Consider the following 27,338-nt stretch of genomic DNA (forward strand, 5'->3'; position numbering starts at 1 on the left):
CACTGGCAGCTTGTCTCTACTATGCCCAGAACCAGAGATAGCAGCCTTCCAGCAGCTGGTCCCTGCTCCAGCTCCACTCCTGGTATGCAGTTTTATATTTTCATCGGTGGATTGCTCTGACTCCTGAACTCTGATACCCAAGTCCCCAGTACCTCCTGAAAGGTGGGATTCTCTAGTTGTTTATTCCATTGAAAGCTAAGAAATCTCTCTCCAGGAACTGGAGATATCTGCAGTCAAGCAAGCTGCCCACCCACTGAAACATTATGAATATTGAGCCTACTCCACTATCCACGCCTCTCCTGTGTATTAAACAGCCCTCTACTACCCAATAAATCATGTACCAGGGCCCTCTTCATTCAGCCCAATGCCCCTTCTACAGTTTAGTGTTCTCCCTCCCGCCCCATCTCCCACTATCTGTACAGGAAAGGAGTAATTAGCAATAATTGCTTCTCCAGATCCTACATGCTGAGCAGAAGAGACACAGCCCGCTCCAGGTCCTACAGCCCGCTGGACATCAAAGCTACCACCGATAGCATCCCCACCCCTACCGCTGGAGAATGGGTAGGGGCCCCAGTGCATTGTTTTGCCCAGGGGCCTACACTGCTGTTAAGACGGCTCTGGGACTGAAAGAGGTGCTGCAGCAGCTGGCTAGACAGAGAGAGGTGCTGCAGCAGCAGGGGCAGAGAGTGGTGCTGCAGGACAGAAGCAAGTAACCCTGCTGCACAGCTACAAGCAGACAGTGAGACATACAGTATAACGAGGGTGGGCAGAGCTCCGGCATGTGCAGTCTGTCAGTGACTCCTACTGTTGCCTCTGACCTGCCCTGTTCTTGTCTCCAAGACCAAGACAGTGCGCACCCCTGCTCTGCTGCTCCTCCTGCTCTGCGGCTGCCTGTAGAGTGCCCTCTAACTTTTTCAGCACCCTCGCTATGCCTGTGACTATAGAGCAGGCATCCTAACCTCTGTCCTCAAGGCACACTAACAGCCCATGTTCTAGTGATATCCAGGCTTGAGCACAGGTGACCTAATTAGTACCTCAGTTATTTTGATTTAACCATCTTTGTTGAAGCCCGGACATCACTATAACCTGCACTGTTAGTGTGGCTTGAGGACAGAGGTTAGGAATCCCTACTGTAGATGATGCCTTAAGGCAGATATGTCAGCTGCAGTGGATCGTCCTTCTTTCTGGCAGTGACGTCGCCAGTTCTCCCGCCTCATACTGTAGCATAGAAGCAAGGTCTGTCTGTACACAGTCAAATGACTTAACATGACAACATTAACAGGTGGAATAATCTGAATGTCTTATTATTAGCAATGTGTTGACTAAGGGCATATATAGAGATAAAGCAACCAATCAGTTTCTCTTATTTTATAGACAGTGCAAGATAAATGACAGAAGCTGAGCAACTTCTCTGCTTTATCTCTCGTTAAGGCTTGATGTATCCCTCCCAGGAAGCACTGCACACTGTCTTATTGTGTTTTTCTTCTTTATAACAAATACTTATCATTTTGATGTTATTTTTTGCAGAAACAAAATATTCAGAATGCTGTTTAATCTGCTATCTGAAGCTCTAATAATCTACATTTACATTGGATTATGCATTGCAAATGCAGACAACAGAACCTTTCCATGCACAATTGAAGAAAATAACTCATCAGTTGTTTTTGACTGTCATGCACGACGGCTGAAAAACGTTCCATCTCCCATCACCTACTTGGCTAACTCTGTACAGCTGCTGCTGTCTGAAAATTATCTGCAGACTATACCAAATACTGCCTTTCGGAAATGGCATAATTTAACAAAATTAGATTTAAGCTCAAATTACAAACAGTACAATACTAATCCCTGTGAAGTAAGGCTAGTAATTGGGGATAAAACATTCACCAACCTAACAACACTGAAACAGCTAATAATTGATAACAATAATTTGCACAAAATACCCACTGGACTGCCCATTTCACTATCTCAATTAAGCTTACGGTATAATAATATTTCCTCGGTCAACAAAAAAAGTTTCTCACAAGTCAAACTCCTCAAGGAGCTGTACCTGGATCATAACTGTTACTATGGTAATAGCTGTCCGGGAGTTTTTGAGATCCAAGATGAACCATTTTTTCAATTACAAGAGTTAACCGTTTTGTCTTTGTCGTATAACAACTTAGCCAAAGTTCCCCCAAAACTGCCATCATCCCTAAAAGAACTTTATTTGAGCAGTAACAAAATAAATGTTATTGACAGAGAAGATTTCATCAGTCTAACTAATTTGGAAATCCTACATTTAAGTGGTAACTGCCCAAGATGTTTCAATTCTCGTTTCCCATGCAAACCTTGTGTTGGACAAACTTCACTTAAAATACATCCTTACGCATTTCAGAACCTTAATAAATTGTTGGAGCTTAACCTGGGAAATGCCTCTCTGACGTCAGTATCAAGTTTGTGGTTTCTAAACACAACTCGTCTAAAAGTGTTAAACCTTGCAAGGAACTATTTGGTGAAGGAAATGGCATCAGCAGATTTTTTAGTTCATTTACCTTACCTTCAAAAACTGGATTTATCATTCAATTATGAGATAAGAAAGTATTTCAAATATATAAATCTTTCAGATAACTTTTCAAAATTATTATCCCTCCAAGAGTTGCATATAGAAGGTTATGTCTTTCAAGAAATTACAAGTAATAACATTGCACCGCTATCACATATAAGCACACTGAATATCATTAATTTTGGAGTAAATTTTATTAGGCAAGTTGATTTGAAAGTGTTTCAGAAATTCAAAAACTTAACACTGATATACTTGTCTGACAACAGAATATCCCCATATTCTGAGAGAGGTAATCAAAGCAGAAGATTTAAAAGATCTACCAGTCAAAACATTCAACGACGTTCCACCAATGATGATGTTGTACATACGGCATCTTTTACAGAAACTGTTAACTGGTCTGGTCAAATCATTAAACCCTTGTGTAGTTTATATGGAAAAACTTTAGATCTTAGTTCGAACAGCATTTTCTATATAGCTCCAGAAGAATTTAGTTCATTATCAGATGTAGCATGTGTGAATTTGTCCCACAATTACATTGACCAAAATTTAAATGGGACAGAATTTATCTACTTATCAAATGTAACATATTTAGATCTTTCATATAATAAATTAGATTTTGACTCTTCTACTGCCTTTAAAGAATTGCCAAAGCTAAAAGGTTTAGATTTGAGTCACAACAGCAAATATTTTGTTGAGGCGGCCGTGACTCATAATTTACAATTTATTCATAATCTTCCCAGTCTAGAGGTGTTAAATTTAAGCTGGAATGGAATCTCCACTTTAACAGAGTATGAAATGAACAGTATCTCCCTAAAAGAGTTACGGTTTTCAGGGAACCGTTTGGATGTGATGTGGAGTAACTGGAACCAGCGTTATTTAGATATTTTTAAGAACTTTACCAATCTTAGTATCCTCGATTTATCTAGAAATAGGCTTGTAACACTTCCAGAGAAAATAGTTGCCAACTTTCCGGCAAACCTAACTGAACTATATTTAAACCATAATATAATATCATTTTGGGAGTGGAAAACATTGGAGTACATTCAATATCTGGAGCTTCTTGACCTCAGCTATAATAGGTTGACAACGCTATATAATGGCATCTACAAGTATACATCATCTTTGCAGAGACTTCTGCTCAGCAACAATCTAATTTCAAGCTTGCCAGACGGGTTTCTTTATAAAGCTTACAGCCTTACTGCACTTGACTTGAGCTACAACCATATTCAGAACATAAACAAATCAGTATTTTTATTTGGGAAGTATAACTATCTAAAAGTACTGTGGGTGAAAGGAAATCCATTTGATTGTACCTGCGAAATTGTTGACTTTTTACAGTGGATCAGAACAAATAATGTTACTATTCCTCTATTGGCCACTGATGTCAGATGTGCTGTTCCAGATTATAGAAAGGCAAAAAGCATTATATACTTTGATATACATGCATGTAGTCTAGATGCTACTTCTTTGATGCTTTTCTTTATGTCATTTTCTGCTATTGTTCTTATAATTATATTATCAACTATGAAACATTTATTTTACTGGGATGTATGGTATGTATACCATTGGTGTATGGCAAAGCTGAAACTTAACAAAGTCCGTAATTCAGAAAAGCTATATGATGCATTTATCACGTACGATGAGACAGACCCAGCAGTGACTGACTGGGTTTTTAATGAACTATGTTATCAGTTGGAGGTCAAAGGAGAAAAACACATACTTCTCTGCTTAGAAGAAAGAGACTGGGAGCCGGGAAAAGCGGTTATTGATAATATTATTGAAAGCATTAACCAAAGCAAAAAAACAGTATTTGTGCTAACTAAAAAATATGTGAAGAGTGGAAAGTTCAGAACAGCATTTTACTTGGCGATGCAAAAATTGATGGATGAGAATATGGACGTGATTGTCATTGTACTATTGCAGCCTGTTCTTCAGCAATCTCAGTATCTGAGACTCAGGAAAAAAATATGCTCAAGCTCAATTTTGGAATGGCCCAAAAATCCTCATGCAGAAGATTTTTTCTGGCAAACAATGAAAAATGTTTTAGTGACAGAAAACAGCAGCAGGTACAATAACTTGTACACAGCGTCTGTCGCAACTTAGTAATATGGCTGTAAATAAATTGTAATTGTATATCACATGGTGTCAGTCGCACTGACATCAGATCTGTAAAATCCATCCATTAATAAACTGATTTATCCAGCAATAGGTGGATTTACGGGAAAGGCAGACAACTGAGGATCTAGGGTAGGTTCCAGATGATATATATATATATATATATATATATATATATATATATATATACATACATACACACAGTATATATGTTTACACAATGGGCCTAATTCAGATCTGATCGCAGCAGCAAATTTGTTAGCTAATGGGCAAAACCATGTGCACTGCAGGGGGAGGGGGGGGGGGCAGGTATAACATCTGCAGAGAGAGTTAGATTTGGGTGGGTTATTATGTTTCTGTGCAGGGTAAATACTGCCTGCTTATTTTTACACTGCAATTTAAATTTCAGTTTGAACACACCCCAACCAAATCTCTCTCTCTCTGCACATGTTATATCTGCTCCCCATGCAGTGCACATGGTTTTGCCCAACTGCTAACAAATTTGCTGCTGCGATCAGATCTGAATTACCTCCAATATTTGTTCCTCTTTGATTAGAGTGCATTTCACGTTTACTCATTTCAATTGTTCAACATGTTGCTATATGTGTCAATTCCAGTACACTCCAGAATGTACCCTGCTGATTACTTTGCAATACAAGATGTTTTTCATCCTATTATGTTTTTAAATCTCTACTTTTGTGGTGTATTTTTCTGTGCATTGTTCTGATTGGTTAGTTCTTAATTGCATCTGTTAGATCATTAATTGGTGCAGCTGTTTATTGGATCCTATTTGGCCACCCTGTAACCTAATTAAAGCCATTACATTCACTTATACTGTAAAATTGCTTGATAAATGGGAAAACTGTTCCTAAAATGTAGCTGATATCTTTGGTTATTTTTTAAGCCTAATAAACAAATCTTGGACTGCCGTGCATCTTTATAATTCTCTGGCACCCTAAGTTGATGTACCTTTGTGTGGCTGTTGTAGGCAGCCTGTTGCTGCCAGCTACAGGCTGCTGAGTCTGCGCATGGCACTTTTACTCAGCAGAGACTCGACAATACCTGGAAGACTTCCCTGAATCCAGAAAGCCTGTGCTGTGTTGGCAATGGAGACCATATCACTACATTATCTACATATAGTGTGACTGGTACAATGTCACATTGGTAAGTTAATATAAGCTTACCACTGTTTGTTAGATACTGAAAGGAGGAGTGTTATGTCTTCAGGGCCAAAACTAGGATTTTGATCACCCATGGCAAGGCGGTAATTTGCTGACCCCCCCACCCCCCTCCCAAAAAAAAAAAAAAAACAAGCAAAAAAAAACCCCCATAATGCAAACAAACCCTGTCAGACTAAAATAATCGGATTATCAAAAATTTCGGGGGGGGGGGGGGAAAGGGGATACTATTGGATACTATATTCCTCTATGTGCCCCAAATGCCCTAAGCGTCACATGCAGTCCCAGCAGCGTCTTCCACTACATGCCCCCCTATGTGTCCCTATACATTGCACTATATCACTGCACTACATTCCCATATCCACTGCACTACATCACTATACTACATCCCCTACATGCTGAACTACATCACTACACTACAGCGTGTCCTCTTAACAGGGCCGTAACTAGGTGTGTGCGGAAGGGGCACCGCACATAGCGCTGCAGGGTAGGGGGCGCTGTTAGCAGCACTTCTCAATTACCTGTTTTAATTACTTTCACTTGCTGCTTCCCCCCTTTTTGAATCCCAGAATCTCCTGACCACCCATGTGTCCTACCCCCACCACTTCTGTCACTAATACCTATACAACATTTATGAACTCCACTAAAGATTTCTTCTGAGCAGGGTGTTTGATTAGAATTCAACAGGTTATAGGTTTGAATCCTGGGTGGGGCAGTATATTGAAATATGTCATGTAATAAAGGGTATTGTAACTGAATAACAACGAGCTCTCAAGTAAAGTACATGGATGTGGTATAAAGAGGATTTGTGGCCAAATCCATTTTCTTGCAGTGGTCTATAAATGTGTGTGTATTATATTATACAGATATAAAAATGTGGGAAGGGGTTTCATAACACGGGCTTTCTCTGGGATCAATCTTGTCATGCCCCTTACCCACGAAGCATGCACCTTATGTCCCTATTGGAAAAATGGGGAGGGGGGAGGCACCAATTCTCTCTCTGGCACAGGGCACCAAAAAGTCTAGTTACGGCTCTGCCTCTCAATGGTTGGTGCAGGGCAGACTGCTGGGATCATAGCCTGCTTATAAACACAGCACCAACAGCTCGCTTCTATAGCTTGTATGGTGCACTGCAAGCTATCGCAGCACTGCATGCGCTAGTCGCAGCACTGTATGACAAAGAAGAGAGTTTAAGACAGTAGCCGGCATAGGAGAGATCCCAGTTACTGGAGCTCACCCGCAGAGCGTCAGAGCCAGCTGTCGGCAGACAGGTGGGTCAGAGACACTGCCACGAGAGCCGTCTGCAGTCTCACTGGAACAGCACAGCACTGCTGGTAAAAACAAACAAAAAAACCCTCTGTTCCTCTGTAACTCCTTGGTACACCCTCAAATCCTGCACCCGGGGCACACGCCCCCTTAGTCCCCCCTAGTTGCAGCCCTGATGTCTTGTTGTTAAATGGAGCCCATAGTGTAGTATATTTAAGTGTAAACAGATACAGCTTACATAAAGTCAATGTTCATTAGTAGGGCCAGATTAACAATGGGGCGGGTGGAGCTGCAGCTCCAGACTCACCATCAAAATAGGCCCAGAAGATCTGTTGTAGACAGGAAAACTATTTTTTCCTGTCACAGCCTGCCAGCGGCCATCCAATCAAGCCGACTTCCCTCCCCATTCTTCCTCATGGTTCAAAGCTAAATAAAAGTCTGCAGCATAAATTCACACTGTAACCTTTGCATACACTATAGCAGCCACGGTGCAGGGGAAGGCATATCCCTCCCTGCACAGTGTTGTGAATGTTGGCCAGTCCCTCCTCTGAGTCGCGTACGTCACTCATTCTAAAGACGTAGCAGTACTCACTTACCATTGCCACCCCGCTGTAAGATACATCTGGTCGGCCACCCGCCCACCCGTCTTGGGAGCAGTAACTACGGATAAGTTGAGAACAAGCAAAAAATCATGCTGCATCCAGACGGAGGCTGTACACATACTGTACACTGGCCAAGGCATGGCCAGCCTGCACCACTGAGTCAGTTATATATCAGTCCACACGCAGCACCCACCGAACAGCAGTGACTCTACAACCCTGATATCTGCAGCATCAAACCCTGATCATCCGCTAATGCTGACACCCCAACCCCTCCCCCTTATACATATTTACTGTCCTGGCCTGCTCGTCTTCCCTTGCCCCATCTTACATGTATTCACTCATTGTTTCACACCCTAGCCGGGTATACTACTGTATACTATGTAGGAAACCGCACATCTGTATTCAAAATTATTTCTTGATTAAAACTTTAAAAGCCATTCTGAATTCAGTTTTTATTCATCTAATCAGAAAATGCGGGTGCATGTGCAGGATGGACCCTGTGCATGCGTCGGCATTCTCTTAGCAGTTTTTGCAGTTGGATCACGTATTGCAGTCCAACCTGAATTAGCCCCTATATGTATTAGTTCTCCATCCAGAGATGTAATCGTAGTAGGGACATATGACATGTGTGTGGAAGCAGTATTAGGGACACATATGACAGCTAGGGGATAATAGTAGTATGAACAAACAAGATGACAGCTGGGGTATAGTATTTGTACTGGGGACACAAATGATGCTAAGGATAGTAGTAGCAGTACCACCACAGACCCAATGACAGATGTTGTGTAACATTACGGACATACATGACAGATAGGGATGGTGGTAGAAGTAGTAGTAGTAGGGACACAGATGACTGGTAGTAGCAAAGACACATATGACAACTTAGGGGTAAGTAGTAGTGACACATGGCAACTTGGGGAGGTGGCGGGAGTGATGGTAGTAGTAGGTGTAGGAACTGGGTGGTGGTTGTAGTAGTGACACATGGCATCTGGAGAAAGTGGTGGAGGTGAGGGTGATAAAAGTAGGCTGGACTGGGTAAGGGTAGTAGTGGGAACACAGATGACATCTGTATAATGGACACACACACAGATTTAAAAGCCGCCCTCTGAGGTAAAGTCACTCTCCTCTCCTCCCCTGTCATTCTTGATTCAATTGTGCTACAGGGTGCATGCGCAGGAGGCTACACCTCCTAGACTATGAGACCCATGCAGCCCGCCTTGGTAATGCACGCACCTCATGAACCTCTCTCTGCATTCTTCCAGTCTGTGTCATCTCACACTGGGAGCAAGGGACAGTCTACAAACTACTTGCATGATCTATACAAGTGTGTTCAACAGTTTTTGAATACACTTGTAAAGTGGCAAGTTGTTTACAGACCTCGCAGACAGGAAGAGAGTGACCTGACTAACTGCAAAGTAGAGATGAGCGCCGGAAATTTTTCGGGTTTTGTGTTTTGGTTTTGGGTTCGGTTCCGCGGCCGTGTTTTGGGTTCGACCGCGTTTTGGCAAAACCTCACCGAATTTTTTTTGTCGGATTCGGGTGTGTTTTGGATTCGGGTGTTTTTTTCAAAAAACCCTAAAAAACAGCTTAAATCATAGAATTTGGGGGTAATTTTGATCCCAAAGTATTATTAACCTCAAAAAACATAATTTACACTCATTTTCAGCCTATTCTGAACACATCACACCTCACAATATTATTTTTAGTCCTAAAATTTGCACCGAGGTCGCTGTGTGAGTAAGATAAGCGACCCTAGTGGCCGACACAAACACCGGGCCCATCTAGGAGTGGCACTGCAGTGTCACGCAGGATGTCCCTTCCAAAAAACCCTCCCCAAACAGCACATGACGCAAAGAAAAAAAGAGGCGCAATGAGGTAGCTGACTGTGTGAGTAAGATTAGCGACCCTAGTGGCCGACACAAACACCGGGCACATCTAGGAGTGGCACTGCAGTGTCACGCAGGATGTCCCTTCCAAAAAACCCTCCCCAAACAGCACATGACGCAAAGAAAAAAAGAGGCGCAATGAGGTAGCTGTGTGAGTAAGATTAGCGACCCTAGTGGCCGACACAAACACCGGGCCCATCTAGGAGTGGCACTGCAGTGTCACGCAGGATGTCCCTTCCAAAAAACCCTCCCCAATCAGCACATGATGCAAAGAAAAAGAAAAGAAAAAAGAGGTGCAAGATGGAATTATCCTTGGGCCCTCCCACCCACCCTTATGTTGTATAAACAAAACAGGACATGCACACTTTAACCAACCCATCATTTCAGTGACAGGGTCTGCCACACGACTGTGACTGATATGACGGGTTGGTTTGGACCCCCCCCAAAAAAGAAGCAATTAATCTCTCCTTGCACAAACTGGCTCTACAGAGGCAAGATGTCCACCTCATCTTCACCCTCCGATATATCACCGTGTACATCCCTCTCCTCACAGATTATCAATTCGTCCCCACTGGAATCCACCATCTCAGCTCCCTGTGTACTTTGTGGAGGCAATTGCTGCTGGTCAATGTCTCCGCGGAGGAATTGATTATAATTCATTTTAATGAACATCATCTTCTCCACATTTTCTGGATGTAACCTCGTACGCCGATTGCTGACAAGGTGAGCGGCGGCACTAAACACTCTTTCGGAGTACACACTTGTGGGAGGGCAACTTAGGTAGAATAAAGCCAGTTTGTGCAAGGGCCTCCAAATTGCCTCTTTTTCCTGCCAGTATAAGTACGGACTGTGTGACGTGCCTACTTGGATGCGGTCACTCATATAATCCTCCACCATTCTATCAATGTTGAGAGAATCATATGCAGTGACAGTAGACGACATGTCCGTAATCGTTGTCAGGTCCTTCAGTCCGGACCAGATGTCAGCATCAGCAGTCGCTCCAGACTGCCCTGCATCACCGCCAGCGGGTGGGCTCGGAATTCTGAGCCTTTTCCTCGCACCCCCAGTTGCGGGAGAATGTGAAGGAGGAGATGTTGACAGGTCGCGTTCCGCTTGACTTGACAATTTTGTCACCAGCAGGTCTTTCAACCCCAGCAGACCTGTGTCTGCCGGAAAGAGAGATCCAAGGTAGGCTTTAAATCTAGGATCGAGCACGGTGGCCAAAATGTAGTGCTCTGATTTCAACAGATTGACCACCCGTGAATCCTTGTTAAGCGAATTAAGGGCTGCATCCACAAGTCCCACATGCCTAGCGGAATCGCTCCGTGTTAGCTCCTTCTTCAATGCCTCCAGCTTCTTCTGCAAAAGCCTGATGAGGGGAATGACCTGACTCAGGCTGGCAGTGTCTGAACTGACTTCACGTGTGGCAAGTTCAAAGGGCATCAGAACCTTGCACAACGTTGAAATCATTCTCCACTGCACTTGAGACAGGTGCATTCCATCTCCTATATCGTGCTCAATTGTATAGGCTTGAATGGCCTTTTGCTGCTCCTCCAACCTCTGAAGCATATAGAGGGTTGAATTCCACCTCGTTACCACTTCTTGCTTCAGATGATGGCAGGGCAGGTTCAGTAGTTTTTGGTGGTGCTCCAGTCTTCTGTACGTGGTGCCTGTACGCCGAAAGTGTCCCGCAATTTTTCTGGCCACCGACAGCATCTCTTGCACGCCCCTGTCGTTTTTTAAAAAATTCTGCACCACCAAATTCAAGGTATGTGCAAAACATGGGACGTGCTGGAATTTGCCCATATTTAATGCACACACAATATTGCTGGCGTTGTCCGATGCCACAAATCCACAGGAGAGTCCAATTGGGGTAAGCCATTCCGCGATGATCTTCCTCAGTTTCCGTAAGAGGTTTTCAGCTGTGTGCGTATTCTGGAAAGCGGTGATACAAAGCGTAGCCTGCCTAGGAAAGAGTTGGCGTTTGCGAGATGCTGCTACTGGTGCCGCCGCTGCTGTTCTTGCGGCGGGAGTCCATACATCTACCCAGTGGGCTGTCACAGTCATATAGTCCTGACCCTGCCCTGCTCCACTTGTCCACATGTCCGTGGTTAAGTGGACATTGGGTACAACTGCATTTTTTAGGACACTGGTGAGTCTTTTTCTGACGTCCGTGTACATTCTCGGTATCGCCTGCCTAGAGAAGTGGAACCTAGATGGTATTTGGTAACGGGGGCACACTGCCTCAATAAATTGTCTAGTTCCCTGTGAACTAACGGCGGATACCGGACGCACGTCTAACACCAACATAGTTGTCAAGGACTCAGTTATCCGCTTTGCAGTAGGATGACTGCTGTGATATTTCATCTTCCTCGCAAAGGACTGTTGAACAGTCAATTGCTTACTGGAAGTAGTACAAGTGGGCTTACGACTTCCCCTCTGGGATGACCATCGACTCCCAGCGGCAACAACAGCAGCGCCAGCAGCAGTAGGCGTTACACGCAAGGATGCATCGGAGGAATCCCAGGCAGGAGAGGACTCGTCAGACTTGCCAGTGACATGGCCTGCAGGACTATTGGCATTCCTGGGGAAGGAGGAAATTGACACTGAGGGAGTTGGTGGGGTGGTTTGCGTGAGCTTGGTTACAAGAGGAAGGGATTTACTGGTCAGTGGACTGCTTCCGCTGTCACCCAAAGTTTTTGAACTTGTCACTGACTTATTATGAATGCGCTGCAGGTGACGTATAAGGGAGGATGTTCCGAGGTGGTTAACGTCCTTACCCCTACTTATTACAGCTTGACAAAGGGAACACACAGCTTGACACCTGTTGTCCGCATTTCTGGTGAAATACCTCCACACCGAAGAGCTGATTTTTTTGGTATTTTCACCTGGCATGTCAACGGCCATATTCCTCCCACGGACAACAGGTGTCTCCCCGGGTGCCTGACTTAAACAAACCACCTCACCATCAGAATCCTCCTGGTCAATTTCCTCCCCAGCGCCAGCAACACCCATATCCTCCTCATCCTGGTGTACTTCAACACTGACATCTTCAATCTGACTATCAGGAACTGGACTGCGGGTGCTCCTTCCAGCACTTGCAGGGGGCATGCAAATAGTGGAAGGCGCATGCTCTTCACGTCCAGTGTTGGGAAGGTCAGGCATCGCAAACGACACAATTGGACTCTCCTTGTGGATTTGGGATTTCAAAGAACGCACAGTTCTTTGCGGTGCTTTTGCCAGCTTGAGTCTTTTCAGTTTTCTAGCGAGAGGCTGAGTGCTTCCATCCTCATGTGAAGCTGAACCACTAGCCATGAACATAGGCCAGGGCCTCAGCCGTTCCTTGCCACTCCGTGTGGTAAATGGCATATTGGCAAGTTTACGCTTCTCCTCCGACAATTTTATTTTAGGTTTTGGAGTCCTTTTTTTTCTGATATTTGGTGTTTTGGATTTGACATGCTCTGTACTATGACATTGGGCATCGGCCTTGGCAGACGACGTTGCTGGCATTTCATCGTCTCGGCTATGACTAGTGGCAGCAGCTTCAGCACGAGGTGGAAGTGGATCTTGATCTTTCCCTAATTTTGGAACCTCAACTTTTTTGTTCTCCATATTTTATAGGCAGAACTAAAAGGCACCTCAGGTAAACAATGGAGATGGATGGATTGGATACTAGTATACAATTATGGACGGACTGCCACGGTTAGGTGGTATAAAAAAACCACGGTTAGGTGGTATATATTATAATAATAATACAATTATGGATGGACGGACTGCCTGCCGACTGCCGACACAGAGGTAGCCACAGCCGTGAACTACCGCACTGTACACTGGTTGATAAAGAGATAGTAGTATACTCGTAACAACTAGTATGACACTATGACGACGGTATAAAGAATGAAAAAAAAACCACGGTTAGGTGGTATATATTATAATAATAATACAATTATGGATGGACGGACTGCCTGCCGACTGCCGACACGGAGGTAGCCACAGCCGTGAACTACCGCACTGTACACTGGTTGATAAAGAGATAGTAGTATACTCGTAACAACTAGTATGACACTATGACGACGGTATAAAGAAAGAAAAAAAAATACCACAGTTAGGTGGTATATATTATAATAATAATACAATTATGGATGGACGGACTGCCTGCCGACTGCCGACACAGAGGTAGCCACAGCCGTGAACTACCGCACTGTACACTGGTTGATAAAGAGATAGTAGTATACTCGTAACAACTAGTATGACACTATGACGACGGTATAAAGAATGAAAAAAAAACCACGGTTAGGTGGTATATATTATAATAATAATACAATTATGGATGGACGGACTGCCTGCCGACTGCCGACACAGAGGTAGCCACAGCCGTGAACTACCGCACTGTACACTGGTTGATAAAGAGATAGTAGTATACTCGTAACAACTAGTATGACACTATGACGACGGTATAAAGAATGAAAAAAAAACCACGGTTAGGTGGTATATATTATAATAATAATACAATTATGGATGGACGGACTGCCTGCCGACTGCCGACACAGAGGTAGCCACAGCCGTGAACTACCGCACTGTACACTGGTTGATAAAGAGATAGTAGTATACTCGTAACAACTAGTATGACACTATGACGACGGTATAAAGAATGAAAAAAAAACCACGGTTAGGTGGTATATATTATAATAATAATACAATTATGGATGGACGGACTGCCTGCCGACTGCCGACACAGAGGTAGCCACAGCCGTGAACTACCGCACTGTACACTGGTTGATAAAGAGATAGTAGTATACTCGTAACAACTAGTATGACACTATGACGACGGTATAAAGAATGAAAAAAAAACCACGGTTAGGTGGTATATATTATAATAATAATACAATTATGGATGGACGGACTGCCTGCCGACTGCCGACACAGAGGTAGCCACAGCCGTGAACTACCGCACTGTACACTGGTTGATAAAGAGATAGTAGTATACTCGTAACAACTAGTATGACACTATGACGACGGTATAAAGAAAGAAAAAAAAATACCACGGTTAGGTGGTATATATTGTAATACAATTATGGATGGACGGACTGCCTGCCGAGTTCCGACTGCCGACACAGAGGTAGCCACAGCCGTGAACTACCGCACTGTACTGTGTCTGCTGCTAATATAGACTGGTTGATAAAGAGATAGTATACAATACATACAACAATATACTACTATACTGGTGGTCAGGCACTGGTCACCACTAGTCACACTGGCAGTGGCACTCCTGCAGCAAAAGTGTGCACTGTTTAATTTTAAATTAATATAATATTATGTACTCCTGGGGGCTCCTGCTATAACAACCTGCAGTGCTCCCCAGTCTCCCCCACAATTATTATAAGCTTTGCCTTTTATACATTGATGTGCAGCACACTGGGCTGAGCTGAGTGCACACAGACTGAGTCACACTGTGTGACTGGCTGCTGCTGTGTATCGGTTTTTTTCAGGCAGAGAACGGATATAGCAGAGAACGGATATATTATATTAAAATAAATAAAAGTTAACTAACAACAACTGCACTGGTCACTGTGGTAAACTCTGTCTGACTCTGCACAATCTCTCTCTCTCTTCTAATCTAATTTCTAATGGAGAGGACGCCAGCCACGTCCTCTCCCTATCAATCTCAATGCACGTGTGAAAATGGCGGCGACGCGCGGCTCCTTATATAGAATCCGAGTCTCGCGAGAATCCGACAGCGTCATGATGACGTTCGGGCGCGCTCGGGTTAACCGAGCAAGGCGGGAGGATCCGAGTCTGCTCGGACCCGTGAAAAAAACATGAAGTTCGTGCGGGTTCGGATTCAGAGAAACCGAACCCGCTCATCTCTACTGCAAAGAGGAACCAAAGCCAACATCCACCCCAGTGGCTCCTGCTAGTTTTAAACAGTTTTTCAGCACTGGGCACCATCTTGCCTTTAGAGAACCCCTACTGACACTTGATATATATTAATACTATCATACATACAAAGGCAGGGGTGGTGTACTGTACTACTAATATGTACCAAAGCAATTCAGTGTTTCAAATGGATAACAACTTATTTGAAAAACCCTCCATTAACTGCCATCCTCTAGTAAATGTAGGGGTGGTTGCTTACCGGGAATAACTAATGCCTATAACTGGATTGCGCTGAAGACAGGATCCCATTCATTCTTACTACACACTGGGGGTCATTCCGAGTTGATCGCTCGCTTGCTACTTTTTGCAGCCATGCAAACGCATAGTCGCCGCCCACTGAGGAGTGTATAATTGCTGTGCAAGGGTGCGATCGCATGTGCAGCCGAGTGGTACAAAAATAGTTTGTGCAGTTTCTCAGAACTTACTCAGCCGCTATGATCACTTAAGCCTGTCCGGTCCCAGAACTGATGTCAGACACCCGCCCTGCAAACGCTTGGACACGCCTGCGTTTTTCCAGACACTCCCAGAAAATGGTCAGTTGCCGCCAACAAATGCCCTCTTCCTGTCAATCTCCTTGCGATCAGCTGTGCGAATGGATTCTTTGTTAAATCCATCCCACAGCAATGATCCACTTTGCCTGCGCATTGCGGTGCATACGCATGTGCAGTAGTGACCTGATCGCTGCGCTGCGAATAACGGCAGCGTGCGATCAGGTCAGAATGACCCTCACTGTCACTGCGTATAACAGTCTCTCCAATACTTGCTAAGGCTGTCCAATACTATGCATGAAGGCATTGGATTCTGCTGAGATGCATCATGTGTCAGCTTTCAACATCTTCCTTCCATGTGCGCACAGTTGATGGGTTGTTTTACTTCATTGTGTGGCTAATTACCAGCACAGTGCGCTCCCTCAGGGTGCTGCTGCCACTCCTCAGTGCAGCCTCAGCATCCGATCCAGCTGCTCAGCCTCATACAGAAACTGAACTCACTTCCTCTTTAGCCTGAGGGTGGGGGCATTATTGCTTATAACAATGATCTGAAGTGTCAGAGACGTGTTTTCATGGGGGAGGGAGGGGGAGCATATTTACAAACAGTAGCTCTATTTCTATTTTCCTATACAGAAGATACATACATACTGTACAGGTTCCCACATATTCAATGCTTCTTTCATTTATGGGCTGCAATTTCTAAGCATTCCAGACACATTCAGATTGCCAGTGCAATTGCCAGCGGTGTAGTCAGCTTAAGGGTGCAAGGCCGACTATCCGGTGACCCCTGGCCCCCCCGGCGAGATTCCCCAATAACTTGAGTCCATAACAATCTTGGGTAAACTTGGTCACAGTTTTATTGAAAACACACCAATACAGAATAAATCGCAGGGCAAGGAAAGAATGGTTGAGCAAGGCTCTTGTAACCATGTTCGTAACAATGGGTGGAGGCGTGCCTTGCCCAACTACGTGGGCGCGCCACATCCCGCCCTCCCCCCCGCTGGATACCTATGGGTGGAAGCGTGCTCAGACCAGCCTCGTGGACATGCTGCATCCCGCCTCCCCTGCCTACCAGTGTATGTGGCTGCGTTTGGCCTAACCTAGTAGGCACGCAACATCTGCCACATCTGGGGACCCCGACCCCATGTGCATACCACCTTGAATTGGCACGCAGCACATGCAACCCAACCGTCCAAAGTCGGTGCCAGGCGTCTGCCATCCCCTTACGTAACATTCTAAACCATGCCTTGCTCACCACTTTCCCCATGCTGCTCACAAAGACTGTGACTATTTTATGATCACCGCACCACATAACATTCCAGTTATTACTGTGTTCCCAAATAAAAGTTCTTGTATATACACCTCTTATTTAAAAATGTTTTTTATCTGCAGCGGGGTACACTGGTATTCCACAGGGAATAACATCGGGTGTAGAGTTGGATCTTGATCTGAGGCACCAACAGGCTAAAGCTTTGACTGTTCCCAGGATGCACTGCACCGCCTGCTCTATAGCCCCGCCTCCAGGCACTGGAGCTCAGTTTGTAAGTTGGTGTCTGCAGTGCAGATCAACTAACAGGGGGGCTGCACTAGGCAGCCCTGAAAAGAGCTTTTTTAGAAGACTTCAAGGGCTGCGGCGCTTTTTATGTCATCCTGACATCACCACCATCAGCGGTGCTGCATACTCCGGATCGCATGGCTGCACATCAGGGAAGAGGTAAGAGGGTCACCAGGTGGGACCTGCTGGTAAATTGCAGTCCAGTCGCAGTCTAAGGAGACGGACTGCGATGCTGACGCGGACACTGTGGCCGTGTGGGGACCCCACTATATCCACCAGGGCATGGGAGAACAGGTCGGATACCTATATATCTACTTTAATAAGGCTCCTTAGTACCAGGCGGTGAGGCCCAGCAGAGAGGATAAGGCGCTTGACCTGTAGCCCCTCCCCCAGCTCCGGGAGCCATCTACTGCTGGTGTTCTCGCTCTGGAGCCGCATCACACTTTCCCTCACGCCCTGACTGAGACGCTGGGTGCCATTTTCTAAAATAGATGCGACTGGTCTCTGGGACTGTAGGGCAAGGTTTCCTTTGTAAACCCACCTGTACATCAGCACGTGGTTTTACAAACACTTAAGTATTCTACATGTCACTATTAAGACAGCGTTAGTTAAGAACAAGTGTACCAGTGCCAGAATATATTGTACGAGTATTCTGATACATACATCCGGTCTCAGACCGTGCATTATTATATATATATATATATGAACTGGGAGCTAGGTCTGTTTTATCGAGACCAAGCAGTTTTGATCCAACTTCCTCCAACCCTAGTATAAAAACTTTCCTAAGGGTAACTCAGACACAATTCGAGTCCTATAAAGACAAACCAAGATATGATAATCTTTCAGCTGTACACAGGTCTGCCCTTAGATCCCTGGTTGAGAATGACCAGATTGTCATATGCCAGGCTGACAAGGGTGGGGCCGTGGTTGTACAAGACTGTGGACATATGATGCAGAGATTCGCAGACAGCTTTCAGATGCTGAGACTTATGTTAGACTCAGCAGTAACCCTATGTTTAACATTAAGAAACAGGTCGATGGGCTAATTGATTTTGCTGTATTAAGTGGATGGTTGGACAAACGGGTTGTTGGTTTTCTTAAGGTTGAGCACCCCGTTTGTCCGATCATCTACACCCAAAAATACACAAGACAATGGTCGAACCTCCTGGGTGACCAATTATATCCACAATAGGCTCAACATTACAGCCATTGGCTATTTTCATTGATATTTTTCTACAACATTGGTTAAGAGTATGTCCAGTTATATCAGGGACACCCCAGATTTCTTGGACAAAATTAGATCATTGGGAATAATTCCTGACACAGTGTTATTAGCTACTATGGATGTTCAATCATTGTATACTGTGATACCACACCACCTGGGACTTTTGGCCATAAGAGAGGCATTGAACCGTACAACATATTAGGGACCTCCGTTAGAATTCCTGTTGGAATTGACAGAGGTTGTGTTACAAAAAAATTATTTTTGCTATGGATCCGAGTATTTTATACAACGGAACGGAACCGCAATGGGTTCGAATTTGGCACCCTCATATGCCACTCTGTTCATGATAAATAAGAGTGTGAATTTATAATACCCAAATTTGGATCGAAGTTGCTCTACTTTGGTAGATATATCGATGACATTTTTGTGGTTTGGTTGAGCACAGACGTAGAGTTTCAATAAATGGGGGGTATTCTAAATGCCCTGAGAAGCCCTATTCGCTTTACTTATATTGATAAGGAGCAAGTAAATTTTTTGGACATTACTGTTTTTCGACACAATGGTTCTTTAGCTACGATGCTTTATAAAAAGGACACTGACCGCAATAAACTATTGCATGTAACTAGCCATCATCCGTCTCACCTTAAAGAAAGCCTCCCGATATCGCAATTTATGCGTGTGCTACAAAATAACACCTTGACAGAGACAGCTGAAGACCAGATTCATCAAATGAAGGTGCAGTTTTTGGAACAAGGGTATTCGAAATGAACAATTGACAGATGTCTCACTAAAGCATGGTATAGGCACTCCCACAATAGCAGTCCATGAGAGACCAAGACCAGCATGAACCGCATGATCTTTGCCACTACATACAAAGGCCCTCATTCCGAGTCGTTCGCTCGGTATTTTTCATCGCATCGCAATGAAAATCCGCTTAGTACGCATGCGCAATATTCGCACTGCGACTGCGCCAAGTAATTTAACAATGAAGATAGTATTTTTACTCACGGCTTTTTCATCGCTCCGGCGATCGTAATGTGATTGACAGGAAATGGGTGTTACTGGGCGGAAACACGGCGTTTTATGGGCGTGTGGATGAAAACGCTACCGTTTCCGGAAAAAACGCAGGAGTGGCTGGAGAAACGGGGGAGTGTCTGAGCAAACGCTGGGTGTGTTTGTGACGTCAAACCAGGAGCGCCAAGCACTGAACTGATCGCACAGGCAGAGTAAGGTTGAAGTTACTCAGAAACTGCAAAGTAGTTTGTAATCGCAATATTGCGAATACATCGGTCGCAATTTTAAGAAGCTAAGATACACTCCCAGTAGGCGTAGGCTTAGCGTGTGTAACTCTGCTAAATTCGCCTTGCGACCGATCAACTCGGAATGAGGGCCAATGTTTCCTTCACACGGTCCCAGCAAATTATATGGAATAACTTGCCCATTATTGCAACAGACCCAGCTTTTAAAGGATTGGGTCAGGACCCTCCTATGTGTGCCTATCGTTGGGGTAAAAATCTTTGACAATTACTTATGAGACCTACGTTACAGCCCAGTAATACCACTGACTCCTGGATGCCCAATATGAAGACTGGGTGCTATATGTGTCCTTACTGTACCACCTGTAGGTCAATGATGGCTGGCAAAAGTTTCACACATCCACAGAGTGGAGTAAAGATAAAAATTAAACATAGGCTGCACTGCAGAATGGACCATGTGATTTATTTTATTATTTGTCCATGCGGTTACTGTTATGTCGGCATGATGACTCGTAATTTTTGCGATCGCATGGCAAATCATTGAACATCGATAAGAGCAGCATTGTCTACAAAGAACTCAGACAAACCTGTAGCGAAACATTTTGCCATGATGGGTCATGCTGTATCAAGCCTGAGTTGCATGATAATTGATCATGTGCCCAAACCATTGCGAGGGGGTGATCGTGAAAAGTCATTGAGACAACAATAGGTGAAATGTATATACGAACTGGATACGGTTGTATCACGCGGTCTTAATTAATGTAATCCTTATAACATTTTTTTGTGATAGGGCTATGAAGGGTGTTTTGACAGATTATTAATGAACTCTGACTATTTTTTTGTAAAAAAAACTTTTTTATATTGAATTTTGATATGAAATATAAATATGTTTGCATGATATATGTTGTATGTCCTGTGTGTTTATATGTTGTTTTACACTGCCCTTTGCTCCTTTGTGTGCCTGCTCTGCCTTTATGGGACTACCCACTGTAAAGCGGCTGTTATCATACTGGAGGTTCTACTATTCTATGTGCTCCTTGACATAAATGGTATTGGTTGCAGCAGTTATTAGCCAGCTAGCGCTGCGCCTGACCCATATAAATATTTATGCAGTATTGGCTGGTTAGTGGAGCCCAGGGCGTTCCATTTCCTGCGTTCCACAGGATGGCAACAGCTCGGTTGACATGGTTACTAGGAAATTATGTAATTTCCGCCTTTGAGATGGAGTGCGTTCCAAGGTATGTGGAATGCACGGCACTTCTGGTCAGGCGTGGCCAAGCCATTTATCTAGTTTTCTCTCTGGTTTTTATGTAATTATCTTCGGTGCATGTATTGCATTAGATCTTTTTTCTCAATGTGGTCTATTTAGCTTTCTTCAATGTTTTTTTAACATTATGTGGTGGTGACTTCCTGTGGGTGTGTCTTTTCTGGCTGAGTGGATATATAAGGCAGCACTGGGCAGACCTGTGATGTGGGCTCCAGGATGACTATGTGACATTTGCTACTGGTCTTGACAAAGGTCCAGCTCGGACCGAAACGTTGACAACTCTATCAGATGTGACCTATGTGATGAAGTACCTGTGAGCTACAATACATATTTAAATGCTGAAATTGTGGTGAGTGCCTATACCCATTTCTATTTTTTTATATATATATATATATATATATATATATATATAGATAGATAGATAGATAGATAGATAGATTAGAAAACCAATATAATGAGGGCGCTCAAATGTGAATATCTACCAAGATTCTTGACCAACAGAAGGCAAATCTCAAGAACTGATTATTTAATACAATTGTCATAAAACAGAATTCATTAAAAACAATTCCACATCAACCATTATACAGTTCAATCAATTTTGGATGGTGACCTTCATATAACCCAATGCGTTTCGTCCTCAATGGACTTTATCAGGGGTGTAGGCTTCTGATGGATTTTTTGAAATACAATGGAGAAAAAAGAGAAAAACAATTATTTCAATGAGTTACAGTAAAAAAAAGTGGAAAACAATGAAAGATTTCGATGAGTTACAGTGAGAAAAATATCTCAGACATGATATAGATATTTCTATTTATATAGTCATACATGAAAAAGGAAAAAGGAACTGTATAATTCATCCACTGAACTTTATAGTTTCATAACCGACATCAAATTCATTATTTTTAGTACATTGAAGGAATAACATGCCTCTTCATTGACACAGATAGACCCACTAATATTAGATAGTACTATATATTGGAGGCAAATAGACAACTAGTCTTTATTAATAGATTCATAATTCAATTAATATCACTGCATTGATTCCATCATGTGTCTACTTACATATCAATATCCAAAAACGGTGATCAAATGCACCTATATATATATATATATATATATATATATATATAAGGTAACCATTATTTCTAGTGTATTATTATACCTAGAGGACTCTCCTATTATAATAAAATTCATTTACTTACTCCAAATATTGAGACAGGTGGATAAACCACCAAGAGATAGTATTTCCAGTTCCTAGCGTGGAATCTGTTGTTATATACTCCCACCACTATGGAGTATCAAAACCTTCTTCCCATACACTGGTACAACTCCTATAAGTAGGATTAATAGTTAGTGTCTGGTAGTGACATAAGTGCACTGAATTCATTTAATACAGTGTGAATCTACTAATAATGTGGGACTTACTTTTATTAGTGAAGTTTAATTTAATGAAAGAGAAAGTGAAACTTACTTAATATTGAGTTAGTGAATCTCAATCCATATGGCAGTATTTCAGGGAATCAAAAGCTTTTCAACTATAAAGATAAATTATTATCCAATCAATATTAGTGACAGTTAATAAAGGTATAAATATCTAGGTGATAAATTAAACTTACTGAAAACATTTCTAAGAGTATTATAATTGAAGTGATATAATGAACTTAATAGGAGGGATCTGTCCTTGTGTGTGCTCCTTCCTTCCAAAAAAGCAAGTGACCCAGGGGGGAAATTATCTGCCTATTAATACCACTAAGGTATGACATCATATCCTCTTATTAAGGGCAGCTTGGTCTAATTAATCCAATAGAGCCCAATGAAACCTAATTTGGGATATGTGTGCTCATCTCTACAAATTGAGATTTGTGTGCTGAAACCTAATTTGGAATATGTGTGCTCATCTCTACAATAATGGGATGTTATAAGCTTCCAAACTAGTGTACCAGTACCCTTTCATTTATAAAATTGTCCCTTTTATTTTAATTAGTGACAGGATGACATCATTTCCTCCTTGCTTTCCAACTAATTTCTTGGTGGAACGCACAGGCCTCCGGCGGAGGATCGCGGGACCCGGACTACAAGGCCTCTTAAAATCCCGTCTCATCTGTTCCTCCTCTCACCAGCCGCCTCTTCAGTACCTCAATGTTCATCTTTTATGTGCCCGTGAGCTGACCGCGATACGCTCCACTGAAACCAGCAGTGGAAAGCAAAGCGTCCTCTCTGTGTATGTGCACAACCTAAAAACAGTTCCGGGATGCGTTCCACTCTATCCCGGTGCACTCAGATGCCCTAAGCTCCAGAAAAACATGTATAAGATTTATTCCCTCTTATTTTAAACTCAATGCACAAAGAGGTGGAATTTTTTTATGAGATTAAAATGAATATTTTATTTTGCATACTCAGATGTCTATTCATTCATTTCTTTATGACAAGCTTTTCCTTCAATGTCTTTACATAACCAAAAGGACAAAACAGATATATATGCATTATATATACATTAACAAAAAATGCAACATGATACTGTACGTAATGTTGAGACATATCATAAAGCAATACATATAGGTTAACAATGATGACATCCCTATAGGGCATTGTGCCCCATAGTGATAATGTATTTCTAGAAGCAGTGAAGATATTCACACCAATAATTGATCTTGTACCAATGTCCAATACCTTGTTTCATGACATTACAGATAATGGAAATGCACATAGACATACAGTAATATAAGGCACTAGCCTAAAAAAGGATGCCATATCTATACCCTCATTTAATCAATAGGGTAATAGAGTATTATTTTTATAGTGATGGCATCCCTATAAAGCATTAAGCCCTATAATAATACATTTCTGAAAACAGTGCAGATATCTACACCAATGATTAATCTTATATCAGTGCTCAATACCCAGTTCATGACATTACAAATACAGATGTATAATATTATAAGGCATTATCCTAAAAATGATACTATATCTATACTCTCATTTAATCCATAGGGTGAAAGGGTGTTGAGGGTATATATCCAATAGGATTCACGTTTTGCGAACATTAAGTCTCTAACTCCTCCCCTACTGTTGGCTTTAACATGTTCTAGTATAACAAATTATAAATGTTTTACATCTGAACTATGACCCTCTAAGAAGTGTCTGGGCAAACTGTGAGACATTAGTTTGTTCTTACTATTTCTTAGATGTTCTTTAATTCAAATTTAAATTTTTCTTTTAGTTTATCCTACATAGGAAAGTCCACAGGTACAGCTGGTCTTGTAGATCACGTACTCTGTATTACAACAGACACGATCTCTGAGTTCGTAAGTTTTTCCTCCTTCTAACATCAGTTTTGCTGAAGGTTTTTGCATATATTTACAGCAAATGCATTGATTGCACGGGAAGCAACCAATTCTGCTCCCCAAAAATTGCTTCCTTGGAAAGTCAGGGGCTTCCTCTGCTTTAAGATTACTGGGCGCTAATAAGCTTTTTAAGTTGGAGGCTTTCTCAAATACCAGACGGGGCTCCTTAGGGAGGGTGGGACCCAATATAGGGCCCTTCAAAATATATTACAGTGTTTGGTTATTATTGACCTTATTTTACCTGCATCTATGTTATATTGTGTTATGAAAGTTCTTGTAGATCATAAAATACTGCACATCTGGATACCAAACATTAAGTCCTACCACTGTTCCATCCCCTCACACCATGTGAAGATGAATAGCTCCATTGTTTTACCTTAAAAATGTATGCAAGTTGCTGACAATGTATATGGAGACTATGTGTAAATTATGCACTATATGAATAAGATCATATATATATCTTTGTGGCTTTTCTGTGCAAATGTGTATGCTACAGTATATAACCTGTGTACATAACGTGCGTGTATGCGTACGCACAGCGGTAACGCGCATGAACAGAGGCCACTCTGTTTGGAGTTTGTTGTGTGTATGTAATATTTTTGACTTTGACAAGGCGTTCGCGAAGGATGGGGCCATATTCGACCCCATTGCAATGCCGGACACCTGTAGGTAGTACCTACCATCGTAGTAGAAATAATTCTGTGTCAAAACCAACCGTAAAAGACTCTTGATCTTGATTATGACTAACAAAGAGTGTATAATTGGATTACAGGGGCACACCCTAGAGATGACAGATGTCCGTTATTTATAAGGAATACTCATTTTCAAAGGAAAGGTAGTGAAAGCGAATCATCCATTACCCCCAGAAATTCAGGACCTATCCCTTTAGGGGTACATACAAGAGCCCAGCAATCTGGATCAACAAGAAAACAACCCAGAGAGGGGGGCAGAGCAAGAGGCAGAGGCAAAAACGCAAGACCTCCGGTTCAGAAACGGACTTATAATCTTTCGGATCGCATTTTTTCTAAACATGAACTGTCCATATTATCTAAAGGACTGTCGTTTGTCCCTACTGTTGCATTCGACTCTATGCAGTGGAAGATAGAGCTATGTAAATGAATTTGTAACCTAAGGTTGAAAGAATTCTTTGCAATCCAACAGACGATCCCCATGGTGACTGATATTCCATGCCAATTACAGGCTTTACAGTCTAAATCAACAATTGACCTCCCAAGTTCGAATGCGTCAATTAAAACCTTCACTAGATTGTTTAATTATTCTATCAGTAATGATGTATGTAGCAAGAGACCTCAATTTTGGAATTTGACATATGAGGAGAAACAAGCCCTTAAATCTCTGGCTTCGTATGATGATATCGTCATACGTCAGTCAGACAAGGGGGGTTCTATTGTTGTTTTAAACCTCACAGATTACCGTATAGAAATGGAGCGACAATTAAATGATGATGGGGTTTATAGAATGTTACCAAACGATCCCACTGTTGAGTTTAAGAAGGAGATTGATGGTGTTTTGACGGGAGCATGCACACATGACTTTATATCTAAGGCATTACAGAAAGCCTTAATGGTTTATAATCCTATTAAACCTCTTATTTATTTATTACCAAATATTCACAAGGATCTAGTAAAACCTCCAGGTCGCCCGATTATAGTGGCCCGAGGATCTTTGTTTCAAACTATATCTACATACTTGGATGCATATATGCAACCATGTGTGCAAGCCAAACCGTCGTTTGTAAAGGATTCTTATCAATTGATACAATCTTTGTCTGAATAACCTGCCTTGCCTAAAGACTGCATACTCTGATCGGTAGATGTATGCAGCCTTTATACCTGCATTCCTCACAATGAGGGTATGCGAGCTACTAAAATCTTGCTTACTGATAATACATTATACTGTGTCACTGATCTAAGTGTATTCATGAGTCTTTTACAGTTGGTTTTGACATGGAATTAGTTCTACTACCTACAGGTGTCCGGCGTTGTGATGGGGTAGAATGTGGCCCCATCCTTCGCGAACGCCTTCATGTTTAGTGTAGGCATTATGTGTTCTTTTACAATCCGTGTATTTCTTCCAACATTGTAGCGTTTTATCGCTTTATAGATGATCTACTCATTGTGTGGAAGGGGTCTAAAGCTGCCTTCAGTGATAATGCTACAGATAGTCCAGTGACATTTACGTTCACTATGGATCAGAAGTCTGTTAATTTTCTAGATATGACCATTACTATTGAGGATAATAAATTGAGGACATCTTTATATGTAAAATCTACAGATTGAAACAATCTTTTATTAGCCTCAAGTGCTCATCCTAAGCCCCTGAAAGATGCACTCCCATACTCACAATTCCTGAGGACCCTCAGGTTGTCTAGTGAGAGAAGTGAGGGCATTAAACAAATTGATGTTATATACACGAAATTTGGCCAAAGAGGTTATGACATACAGATTCTTGACAAGCTAAAAAAAGAAAGCTTTGGCTATTCCTATACATCAACTGAATGTTTATCATACTAAGGAGAAAAAAGTCCAGAAACACATACGGGTTAATAAATGTAATCACATGAGCGGACGCATTAATAAGGAAGCAAAAAAACTGTGGCCCATTATAACTACAGATAAGGATTTGGTCCCTTTTCATGGCACTGCATTAATGTTGT

General features: G+C 42.5%; 1 protein-coding gene across 1 annotated transcript; it reads left to right on the top strand.

Moving 5' to 3' along the window:
- The first annotated feature begins 1,533 nt into the window (after window positions 1-1,533).
- LOC135050852 (toll-like receptor 8) lies at window positions 1,534-4,874 on the top strand. Its single transcript, XM_063957146.1, has one exon. It carries the CDS (start codon window positions 1,544-1,546, stop codon window positions 4,643-4,645), a length of 3,102 nt encoding a protein of 1,033 aa, XP_063813216.1. The 5' UTR covers window positions 1,534-1,543; the 3' UTR covers window positions 4,646-4,874.
- The last annotated feature ends 22,464 nt before the right edge of the window (window positions 4,875-27,338 follow it).

This window comes from Pseudophryne corroboree, chromosome 2, assembly GCF_028390025.1.
Source record: "Pseudophryne corroboree isolate aPseCor3 chromosome 2, aPseCor3.hap2, whole genome shotgun sequence".
In the NCBI taxonomy this organism is placed as follows: Eukaryota; Metazoa; Chordata; class Amphibia; order Anura; family Myobatrachidae; genus Pseudophryne; species Pseudophryne corroboree.